The following is a 12,845-nucleotide window of genomic DNA, read 5'->3' on the forward strand; positions in this document are numbered from 1 at the left end:
TGTCATAGAACCGAAGAGTGAGAGAGAGTTCAGATCAGAAATGTTGATTTCTGTTTTTTTTCAGAAAATGCTTCTTGGATATAGTGGCAGTTATTAATATTATAAAAAGAATGTAAAGGAACCACAAATATTAATCAAAGAGAAGTGATAAATTACTGCACTTAAAGCATTTTTATATTAACAATATGCAATTACATTAACATGATGTAATAATGTTTTAAAAATATTTTTATAGTGGAAGTGGATGCTCACAGCTCTCCTAGAGACAAAGCAGAAGAACAGACCATTCACACTTTCTCAAATCTTCCTGCAACTCATCCATCATTTTTTAATTGTGTGCTATATGGTTTACCCAACATAATTATTATGTAATTTGTGTCAGACTTTTTGTACTAAGAATACCACTACACTGTGCGTAGGGCACCCTTTGCATTTAAAAGTGTGGCAGATACTTATTTCTATATGGCCTAAGGAGAGGTGAGCTTAAGAAAATGTATGTTTTGCTGATAGACTGATTTCTGTTTCAGATATAAACAGTTTGATAAGTGTCAGGAAAATATCAAAGAACATTTATTTTAGAGGTTTCAGTTAGTACTCTAAGGTTTTCTGAACTTGGTGAATCCCATAAAAGAATTTGGTGAGTACCAACACATCTTAAAGGAAATTAGGCTAGTATTTTTGGGCATTGATGCATGAGTGGAATTGGAATGTATCATTGTCAGTACTTCCATTTGGAAAAACTTTTCCTTGATGTATTTTATTTTTACATGGAAGATTTATCAGGAGAACAACTGAAAAATTTACCAAGTCACCTTATTCTGAGTGAAATTATTTTAAATTTTTATATATCGGTAGTTGTAGTTTAATTTGGAAAAAAGGTAGTATTACATAAAATGTTTAGTAAGTTTTGCTTTCTTTATTTCCCTATAGTTTTTCTGAATAACATGTGAAGATATATTAAATTATTCCAAAATCCCAAACAAGATTATTACGTGTATAGATTTTGTCACATGCTGTTAATCAGCAATGCATTTTTAAAATACATACTTTAAAACTTTATTTGTAGTGATAACAGTAGAAATAAATGTAAAATAATTTAGCACTTATGGAAAATACAAACCTTTGACCATTATTGCAACTAAAACCATTTTAAGACTCTCTTTTTTTTTTCCAGTAAAATGGTGATGTCTGTTTCCTGTGATACATTTTTTGTGTTCCTGATAGAGCATTAAAATGGCACTGAAAAGATACTGTTCTTGGCTACCTACTGTGCTATAGTTAATTAGAACCTGGTAAGAGATATAGGGCTATATAGACAATAATTACAAAATCATGACATGTAAAATACTTTTTTTTATGCACACAATAGAATATAAATTTGTGCTTCCTTCCCCCTTGCTCTCACAATTTAATTAGATGACCTTATATGAACTGCAGCTGCTCTGCCAAACTGCATTCCATAACATGCATGATTTTTATTCCCTTTATACATAATTTTCTTCTTCATTTAGACACTGGACATATATTTTTTATGGCATGTATCTGGGCATTTGGTAACAATACAAATTAAGTAACGAAGAGATCATAGACTGCACTTAAGTTATCCAGCCTGAAAATTAAGGATTCAGTGTAAGGTATTTTCAAGTCTCTGAACTTGCCATGTTTCACCAGATACTGGCATGAGTCCCTTTCCCCAAGTTCTTGCATTTATTTGTTTGTTTATTTTTAGGTCTTACCAGGTACCTTTTCATTGCGTCACTATTATGCAGCTGCTTTTTTAAAATCCCATGCATGGTATTTGGGAAGCTCAAGTATTTCTCAGTTTGAAGAAGCAATTTCCCTTGAATGAAGCAAATGTCCACACTTGTTGTTCAGTATAGCAAATGTCCACTATATTGTTAATTTAATTATTTCCTAGATTAATTTCCACATCGTTCTCCCACACATCCATTGCTATGAAATTGTATTTGCCAGCTGTTAATGGCTTTTTTCCACCTGGAATGCCATCTTTCTAGTGCTGTCTCTTTTTCTGTAACATAAAAGGCTTTGAAAAATAGTGTATTCAATGGGAGTCATGAAGCCTTCTCTGCCCTGCTACATGACAGTGTTCATGAATTTGTATTAACTTCCACTTTCTTGAGATAAGAAATTTCATAAATAGTAAAGTCCAGAAAAGTTTTGATGCTTCGGAAATTACAGTGTTGTTCTGTGAGAATAACCCAGGGTAAAAACTGCAAGATTGCAAAGGTTAGAAAAACCATTGATGTCCAGGTACAATGGGCTTATTCAATAATTTACTACTATGGTTTTATTTATGAAACTGATGGAAATAACTTAATCTACCAAAGTGGGTTTTCTCCCAAAATATTCCCATTTGTATTTGATACTTTAGCTCTAACTACATTGCAACAACCTCTGTCAGAAAGATGAATGAGTATGACCAAAAATTTCTTTACGGTCTGACAGCACTACTTGATCAGAAAGCATTGATAAAGAGTAATGGCCTTATCCAGGAAACTTCAGACACGTAAGCTTTACTTGTTGAGAGTAAGATATTTGAAATACTAATCAGAGAAGCTGTGGCAGAATACCTACAAGTGGGCAATGTATGCTGGGTAAGTATAGTAAAAGTGGATGGCATGCATAATTACATAATATGTCTGATTGACATTTCTGAGGCATTAAAAAATAATTGAGTTACGGCCATGAAGTGTAGTCATAACCAAATTGCCTGGGGTATTAGGAGAGTATTCTCTGTATTACAGTGCTAAATACCAGTCAGTAAAATCATTAATAGTAGTAGGACTACATGAGTAGATGATAAACTGGACTTCAGGTGACAGTGGATATGCATTCAGTGACATATGAAGACATCTAGTTCATTCCTTCAGGAATTAATACTGGAAATAATATCTTCTTTTCCATTATATGTTTGTAGCAATATGCAGTGACATGATTGTACAAAAGTAAAGAGTCACTTCAGGAAAAGATATATAGTAGAATTTGGAATGATTTCAAAAGAAAAAGAGCATAGACAAATTAACATATTTTATATTTCTTTTAAATTTACAATGACAATTTAACAAAGAAGAACCTGCTTCGTATGCAGAGGAAGGATTCAGCAGCTGAGCTGATACAGTTTTAGTGTTCAGAATGCTTATCTTTTAAAGACAGTAAATATGAATGGAACTCAGCAAAGAAAGGTTGAGAAGGAATGCTGTATAAAATTTCTGTTTCAGAACCTGATTTGAATAAGCAACTAAAAGCTTAAAATTTTCTGATAGTCTTCAGATTGTGATTGAAAGTTTAGGCAGAAGGACTCCTCTGTGAAGACAACATGAGTTTTAATTAGGAAACATAAAAAGACCCCACTTAAATGGACTGTAATATGCCTAACAAGTCTTGGCATTTAAGAAGCTGAATAAGTCCTAAATTTACATCTTTGTCACACACACAAACATTTCCTGCAATTTAGAAGCTTTTGCAGAAATGTAATAGTTCTCACTTAAAAATTTTAGAGTCAGCCAACTCTGTTCCAAGAAATGGGACATGACAGATAGTTTAGGGCATATTTACCAGACCAAATTGAAATGTTTCATTTATTGTTGAGTCATTTGACCATCAGCTGAGAATTATAAGGCAGCGCCTACTCAGGTGGAGTCTAGAATTAGGGGAGAGAGTGGGAGTGAAAAAACAAAAGAGAAAAAATAGAGAGGTTCTCAGATATCTTCTCTGCTGATGGAATGAAATCCATGTCAGGTTTGAAACAGACTGTGCAAAGGTCTGGGTAAATGTCATCTCTGTTCAAGTCAAGGTTCAAAATAAAAAAAAAAAACACCACCACCACCCCCCAAACAAAACAACAGCGAGGTGCTTTCAAAGCAAATTATGTGGACTAACAATAGCAAGATATCTCCCCCCAGAGTGAGCCAACAGATGGTGGCAATGAAAACAAAAGAAATCTGTGTGCACCACAGAAGGAGCAAAGAAGTGTATGTTTATCTTGTAGCAGCCTAATATATGAGATCCCCAAGAGGATCCTTGGCTTCAAATTATTTGGAGAACTAAATAGTAGCATAGTCATACAAGGTGCCATACTGAAGGTCTTCATTCTTTAACATTGAATATGAAATGAGTAGACCAAAATTTCCAGCTGCAGGTACAAAAATGGAATTAAGACTGTTGATTTCATACAAGATTTTGTACAGAAAGAGTACTCCCTAAGAACTGTGATGGAAATAGTAATGATGAAATGCTGATGTGATTATTTTAAACTATTCATTAAGTACATACAAATAGCAAATTCAGGATGGCAAGTCCTAATATTAAAATTGTATAAATAGAATCATAGAATCACAGAATCGTTTGGGTTGGAAGAGACCTTAGAGATCATCTCGTTCCAACCCCCCTGCCATGGGCAGGGACACCTTCCACTAGACCAGGTTGCTCAAAGCCCCATCCAACCTGGCCTTGAACACTTCCAATGATGGGGCATCCACAACCTCTCTGGGCAACCTGCTCCAGTGCCTCACCACCCTCACAGTGAAGAACTTCTTCCTTATAATCTAATCTAAATCTACCCTCTTCCAGTTTAAAGCCGTTACCCCTTGTCCTGTCACTACAGGCCTTTGTAAAAGTCTCTCTGTCTTTCTTGTAAGACCCCTTTCTATACCGAAAGGCCGCCATAAGGTCTCCCCAGAGCCTTCTCTTCTCCAGGCTGAACAACCCCAACTCTCTCAGCCTTTCTTCACAGGAGAGGTGCTCCATCCCTCGGACAATTTTTGTGGCCCTCCTCTGGACCTGCTCTAGCGGGTCCATGTCTTTCTTGTACGGGGGATCCCAGAGCTGGATGCAGTACTCCAGCTGGGGTCTCACCAGAGCAAGAAATTCTTTTTATTATATTAAGAGAGAAATTATTAAATAAAAAAGAAAAAATATTTGAAAATATTTTTATTAAATAAAAAATACTTTTCTACTTTTTGGAGGTGTATGCTAGAGAATGCTCTCCATTTATTTGACTGTGAGCTATTAATTTTTAAAATATTATATATTGTTCAGCAACTTGGAGGAAAAAAATCCTACTAATGACCAAGGAATAAATTACAGTAGATACAGCTTAGGACGTATGAGCTCTCTACTAGAAAGACATTGGCACAAGCCCAAACAACAAGAATAAAAGCTTCTGAAAATATTTCATCTACATGGCATCACATCGTTCCTTTGCGCTGTATCCATTCATAAAAGAAATATTAAACAGTTAGTGCTATTCCATGTATCAACGGCTTTAAAATAACTATCTGAATTATGTCTCAGCAACATAACAAATCACATTATCAATTAGCTTTTATAACAGAAATGACATTTCATAATATATCTGAGCATGAAAAGAATTGGTCAGCTAAAATTTATGTAATCTGAAAAATGTGAGGAGAAAAAAACCCTGAATTTATTGATAATATTCTAGGACAAGAACATAATTTGAGTAGTAGGTAGCTGTCCAAAAAAAGTGTGTAGTTCTAAATGGTCTGCAGGGAAGAACTGCAGCAAGTTTGCTACAAAATGATAAAACAACAACAAAAAAAGAGCAGCTCTGTCATTAGTCCCTGGTGTAACTAACTGGTCTAAAATTAAACTGCCATAAGCAATCATTCAAGGATATCTCATCACACATGCTACTCTCTCCAAAGCTAGGATAGCTGGTCCTCTCAGTAAGTCTGTCTCCCCACTTTGCAAAGGGATGCGGTAGAGCACACGCCAAAACTTAGCACCTGATGGCTATGTCTATTTGTAGGCAGGGAAAAGAGAGCAGATTTGAGATTGTTGCAAAGATACATTCCCATGACTATTTAAGCCCATTTGTCTGAGTTTGAACACTAATTTAATGACTTTACAACCTGCTAAGCCTTCTGACCCCTGCTTTGGCAACCTGTCTGAACTGAAAGCTATCCAGGAGTAGGATGTCAGAGGGGAGCCAACCATCCTATGTGAATAAAAATCTCTTCCTCTATATATTGTGGATGAAAGACCAGCTCAATGGCTGTAAAGCCACAAGGAAGAGCTTTTTAAAATACCTCTTGGGTATTAATTCATGCCTCTAACTGAAGTGTCTTTATGTGGATACAATGACAGTTACTAGCATGGATTTTAAGAATGTGGTCACATTAAAACTGAAGGCATGCTTATGTGCCCTGAAATATTTACCAGTCTGTGGAAGACCTGAGTCATTACTCAGGAAATGAATGGATAGAGTATTTCTCTGTCAGTGAGAGCAGAACATGGGTGGTCTTTCATGAACCTAGTAGGTACCATTTTCAAAAGCAATAGTCACAAAAGTCTTCATTTAAGTATAAGAACAGAGGAAACAGTTTTAATAAATTGCAGCTTTCCAGAGGGTTGCCTAAGACTTACAGTGTGAGGAATAATTTTAGATCACTTAATCCCATTTTTACAAAAAAGTAGTATGATATGTTAGCAATGTTGCTGTTATGTAAAATATCAATTATAATATTCCCTGAAATCTGAATCTTGCTATCTATTATTATATATATGTATATTTTTAAAGATATTAAAATAAACTTTGTAATCACAGTAATACATCTACCATGGAATGTATTCTTCCACTGTCAAGAGAGTATACGTATACTAAGTCAGTGTTAAGTTCAATACAGTTAAAGCCAACAAAACAAAGGCCCCTTTCGGAAGTAAAGGCCTATGTCTTAGGCTAAGAAGATACAAGAAATTAAAAGGGAAATAATCTTCAATAATCATAATCTTAAGCCTTAGTGTTTTGTGTCACCATCAGCAAATAAAGATGTCGTTAATAGAAATTATATACATTTGACTAGCTTTCTGAAAATTTTCAAACATAACATCCCTCTCTTTTCACTTAGCTTTTCAGTTTGGTGGCAGTGTCCATTACTACAGGAGATATTTAGGGACATATTTTTTTATCACTGAATTACTACTGCAATTTAGTTTTCCTTTACTTCATATAATGCTTCAGCCTGACACATGATGGCAGAAGAGGGTGAAAACTTGCAAGATGAAACTGAAAGCAAGATCAGTACTGAGCTCTGGTACTACATTCTTTCCTATAACTGAATGTTCACGACCCATCACTTTTCTTGATGGTCTCATACTTGACATTTACCATTTGAAATTATTAGGAGAAACTAGATGGCCACAAAGATGAACAGCTTTTCCAGAAACCTCCCAACAGGGGCTGCACTAATTAGGAGTTTGTGTTTATTTTCTGAGCATACATCTGAAAATGTATTTTATAATGTTCTGTATTTCCCTCTAGCCTTTTCGATGACTTAATTTTTTTAAAGAAAGTAAAGTTACTATCACAAGTTTCTTACCAGAATGGATGGTTCAGACTTCTGGTTTTATGGGCCTACTGTACCCATATTCAACAATTCAATAATTCAAGAGTTGACATAACAACTTTTCCATGCTACAGGTGCACTGAGATAAGCTACAGATAAGAACACTGAAGTAAACTGAATCAGGTCCATTATTGTCTCAAATTCTTTTAAAATTTTTTTTCCTTCATTTTGCACAAGTATGTCAATTGTGAAAGAAGTCAATAGTAGCTACACTGCAGGGAGAGTTGCAGCAAAAAAACCCTCCAAAACTTGGTTTTGCAAAAGTGCAGCTAGTAATTTTCCTGGACAATCATAAGCTGTACTGACTTCCTTATGAAAATATTATATATTATGGGTGTTTTATTATCTGACTGGGTATTAGATGATACTTACTAATCACATCACAGTGACAGTGCCCACACTGCTATTCCCTGTCTTCTCTTTAATGCCAAGATTTTAAGAGACAGATCACTGCTCACAATTTGTTTTGATTAGCACAATGAAGGCATGATCACAATCAGTCAGCAAGGGAAAATGGTTTCATACTGTAGGCCAGAAGTGTTCATTTGGAAAACTGCTATGGATGGCATGGAGAACAAGCTTGTAAGTACAAAGTGAACTTGATGAGAGAACAGTGACAGCTGTAATCTGCAATAACATAGAAGGGAAAAGGAATGTTGGGGGAAAAAAGTTTGCGATGAAAACATTTAGTCTGCTCAGAGCAGACATCTTGACCCTCGTTCTAGTATTAATAAGCTTGTCTGCTGAAGTTGTCAGCATTCTTGAAGCAGCCAGAAACAGTCTGTTCTTCAACTGATGTGACAGATACTTATTAATTACCTGTCAATACACTGTCAGAGAATTAACTAAGAGCTTCTGTTGGAAGAAAAGAATAGGTTTCCAAAAATATTTGCAGTTCTGTCGTGTCCTCAGAATTTATCTGGACTTGTAGCTCCTGAAGTTGTTTACAGAATATAAGATAAATGAGCATGAAGTATGCTACAGCTGAGGTATGTAGATGGCTGTCTGTAATAATTTGGTTAATCGATAGTGAGGTAACAGCTAAATTGCATATAACAATAAGCATGATATTGGCATAGTATTTAATAGAGGAAAAAGTATTCCAGTACGTGGTCACTGTATCAGGACCCTAATGTCACTTAGAAGTCATAAGACATATCTAAACATACTGTCTTCATCATTGACTAATAATTAATAAAAACCTAGAACAAAATGTCTTGGCTCTTGTAGGAGCTCTCACCTACCAGATCAGTGATATCCACATAAAAAAATGGAATGACTCATTTCAGAAAGGGTTTGGAGAGAACAGTGCCATCTTTTCCATGCAGACAGTTATCCATGTCCAGCACAGTAATACTTCCCAAATTCCCAGTCCTGGACAGCCTTCATCATTACCTGAGGCAGAGTGCCGTGAAATGATTTTTCAAGAAAGCAAGCAGATTCGGTTTTTCCTACCTGTGTTAGTTCCCTGCTAGAACATCAGTCACAATATCTATGAAATGTAAACTGGTACTCTTATTGTCATATACAGCAGCCACTACTGTTATGTCTTGCAAAAGTAAATGGAAATGTTTTCTCCTGTCATTTTACTTTAGCTAAGTCATTTTGAATCTTGCTATTGTATTCCATTACACATTCTTGCCTGGTCTCTTTCTCCTAGCTATTCTTGCTGGTGAGCTTCTCCCTGGAACCCAGAAATGTGAGTCAGATCAGGGCTCAGTTACTCTTTCTCAGTCTATGCAGTACGTAATCTCCCCAGTTGCCAGCACCCAAACATACAAACCTTGGATGTTCACAGCCCACTCCAGTTGCAGGTACTCAGACTTCTTATCCTACTTGCTGGCTACTCACTAGCTTATCTTAGCAAATGGAAGTTTACTCGTGTTCACACATACCTACTCAGAACAGAGAGCACACCCACACAGAATGTAGTTAGGAGGATTAATGAGAAGATAGGATAGACTGTGGTGTTGAAGTGCAGGTCTCAGTCAGACAACATACTGACTAGCAGCCTGTTTACATGCAGTTGACCCCTTTAGCCCCTTTCACCCCTATTTCCCTGCACCTGATACATCTTGAGCCCTCCTTTTCCCCACCTTTGGTCCTTCCTCTAAACATCCCGTAAGTCTCATCAGTTCCCATAAACACCTTAAAACATCTCATACTAGATTTTAAAACTCCAAACCTGTTTTTCCCTGCATCCTATATTCTGCTGTAGACAATGACCCCCTTCAGTCTGCAAGGCACACAGGAAGGGAGTTTAGCTCCTTAACCCATCTCAGTGAGTTTCATCCCAGGTCAACAGGCTGATCGTCCTCCTTTGATAGCCCTAAAAGTAGCAACTTGCTCAACTCCTTACACTGTTCAAGTTACTAAAGTACCTTCCTTGTCATTGTTCATCTGATCCTCACTGGGCCTTTGTGTTTATGATGATTACAATGTAATCTTATAACCTAATATCCCAGGAGCATGCTTTCTCCTGCACTGCTGCTCAAGACCAAATACTAGCTCAGATGCACAGGGATAAAGATTTGCTGGGGTAGAGTGGGAACAGACTTCTTCAGCTGAGGAAGACCATACCATGGAGATGATATACTGTCAGTATGCTTTGCCTATTATGTGTCTGTTCTAGCAAAATGTGAACAACTAAACCATGTTCCGAATTTTTATCATATATGGAGCAGAAACTGTTTTCAGCTTTTAAGTTATAACAACATAGCTTTAGCTTTTAATTACATGTGGTCTGTGTGGACACCAGATGGTTGAGAGGTATTTCATCTGTAAGGATTTGTACCTTCCTGTTGTTCCAGTTGTACCTGCATTCCATGGCAGGGCTGTACATGCAGAAAAAGGGAAGTCCACTGTCTTACTGACTTCCAAAATGGCATAGCAGCCAACACTGAGACATTTGTAACCAGATATCTCTACCAAATACTTAGACACTGGTTGTTTTCCTGACACAAAAGTATGTGTTATATTTTCTGGTCCAGGCAGAGACAGAATTTAAGCAGTACTATTCCCATAAGTAAGAAGGATGTTCATTTTGCTCCTTTGGTCTAGTCACAACTGTGTAAGGGAGCAGCGTCTATGTTTGTACCAGCATACTGGCTTCTGTGCTATTTTTATAGGTGTTTTTTTTCCTCCTCCGACAGAGTTCATTAGTATTTGTCCTGAATGACATTGACTTTTATTCCATCTGAAAATACCTATTTAGCATTTTTTAGTTATTAGTATTGCAAGTACTGACATTAGAAACCTAAATGGTATGTATATTGAAATAAATTTGCACTGGAGTTCTACAAGCCTTTCTGCTTCTTCATCAGTATGATTCAAGGGACATGGCCCACATCTGTACTTAATCAAACAGGGCTATGTTGGCCAATATAATCTAATTGTTTGACATTTTTATAGCAATTCATTGAGACTAAAGAGAGATGACTACATTAATATCTTGATGCAGCTAGGTAATAGCTGAGCTAAAACTGATGTGCCAAATTACTGAAAGGCTCTTAAATTCTCTTACAGATTTTAACTCTTTGTGACAAAGAAAAGGAAAGAGGCTTCAATATAAATGTAATAAAGAGAAAGAATAGTACAATTTATAATACAAAGTATTATAATAAAGAACATTATCATAAATTTTCTAAGAATCTTTTCTCCACTAATCATTTACAAATTATATTTCTCAATAATTGAGATGAGAATTATTGTTAATGTTCATGACTCTGTTTTCTTGGATAATCATTTTCACTGAGGTCAAAATTAAACAGAAAAGGTTTTAGCCGATGAATATGTATTTTATTCCTCTAGCTAGACTGTGAACAAACTTGTCTGCCCTGCATACATCTGTGGGAACAGTCAGGTTGGAATAGTGGTAGAGGAATATCATGGAGACTCAGAGCGTATGTGAGTGCTGGACCTACTTAGGCTTAAACAAGTCACCTCGTCTCACTGAAGGATCCCATCAAAACCCTGTCTCCTTTATAACTGTATTTGTTGTGAGAAAAGGTCTCCTCTGAGTGGGGTCACAGATACGCAAGCTGAAGGAGAACATCAGAAGTGTTTTATTTTGGGGGTTTTGGTCTGAGCCTGGAGAAGAAGTGAATGGAAGAGAAAGCAGGAAACAAAGAAAAAGCAGGAATTAATATTGCAGCTAAAGCCAGAAACACGGAGAAATGTGTTTATCAAACTTGATTTGATTGCTAGTTGCCTTTTTTCTTTCAGAGCCCTTGGCAATAGAGACTCAGTGTGGGCCGGACAAGGCCTCGTTACTCAAAAGTGGAAACACTGACAAATGATTAAGTGCATTTTTGCCAAAAAACAAGGTAAAAATATTTGCAAAAGGAGCAACCCGATTATCATGAGATGCAAATGGATGAATTAGACGTTAATCTCCATCTCCCCTACTTCAGAGCTATGCTGGAATGATCCTGCTTATGATGAACTTTTGGTAGAGCTGGGCCTTAATAAGAATCTCTGCTCTTCTCCATGCCCTTTCACTTTGAGCAGGTAGTATCTCCTCTAGCAGTGCTCTGCAGTTACATGTGATTTTAGGAGAAACAAAATCTGCATATTAAGATATTTGTATCTTCAAAAAGCAGTAGCAAATCCCTAGAGAAGCTGTGTTTGTCTGTTGCCAGAGCAAGAATGTGAAAACTTTTTAAAGTGCACCAACACATCATTCAGTGGCTAAGTCCTCCCCTTCTTCTCTGCTAGTGGGTGGTGAGGTGAGTTGATCTTATGACATTTTAAAAATGTACTCTTCCTCTAGATTTGAGGCTATGGAAAATAGCCTGGATAGTCTACTTTTAAACCTCAGCATTTTCTCTCTTACTGAAATAATTGATTTTGAAAGCTATTAAGCTATTTTGAAATCTTTCCCCATGCCAAATTTCAGCCGGGAATTTGTTTTTATTTCTCAAGGATATACACCCTTGAGAACAGATATATTTATTTCCCCACAAGAAAGTGCTGGCACAACTATAAATGCAGAGCAACTGTGGTGGGCCACTGCAGAAGACTAGGAGATAGTGATTTCAGGCAGAATCTAAGCAGAGTTTAACCATAGGCCTTGGCTGTAGAGACCTGTATGTTAGCATGAGTGACCATTTAGCTAGCCTTGAGTGTCAGTGCCTTTCTTACTGTTATCCCAAAGGAACCAGCATGACCTCATAACACGACAGTAGCTCTTATGGCAACCATAATTTATATTCCAAAAAAATAAAAATGCTATTTCCATTATAAACAAGGAAATTGATGGATTAGTGCTGATGTTTTTAAGCAAAAACACAAAGTAATTATCCCCCAATGTCATGGAAGATTTATAGGAAGGGCAGTTATTTTGTCTAGGTTGCATCATTAAAATGTAATAAATGATCACAAAGCGGAAGAATGGTGTAGTGCTACATTGCTAATTTTGCAAACCGTAGATAATGCTATAAAACATTTTTTAGAAAA

General features: G+C 36.4%; 1 protein-coding gene across 2 annotated transcripts in view; it reads left to right on the plus strand.

Annotated features, from left to right (window-relative positions):
- CFAP46 (cilia and flagella associated protein 46) overlaps window positions 1-4,382 on the plus strand; it is a 101,714-nt gene extending 97,332 nt beyond the window's left edge. For both annotated transcript variants that reach the window (XM_030030593.2, XM_030030592.2), the window contains exon 61: window positions 236-4,382. In XM_030030593.2, coding sequence (XP_029886453.1) covers window positions 236-372 — 137 coding nt within the window. In that variant the 3' untranslated portion in view covers window positions 373-4,382. The remainder of the gene's footprint in view (window positions 1-235) is intronic.
- Window positions 4,383-12,845: the final 8,463 nt, after the last annotated feature.

This window comes from Aquila chrysaetos, chromosome 11 (genome assembly GCF_900496995.4).
Source record: "Aquila chrysaetos chrysaetos chromosome 11, bAquChr1.4, whole genome shotgun sequence".
Classification (NCBI taxonomy): domain Eukaryota; kingdom Metazoa; phylum Chordata; class Aves; order Accipitriformes; family Accipitridae; genus Aquila; species Aquila chrysaetos.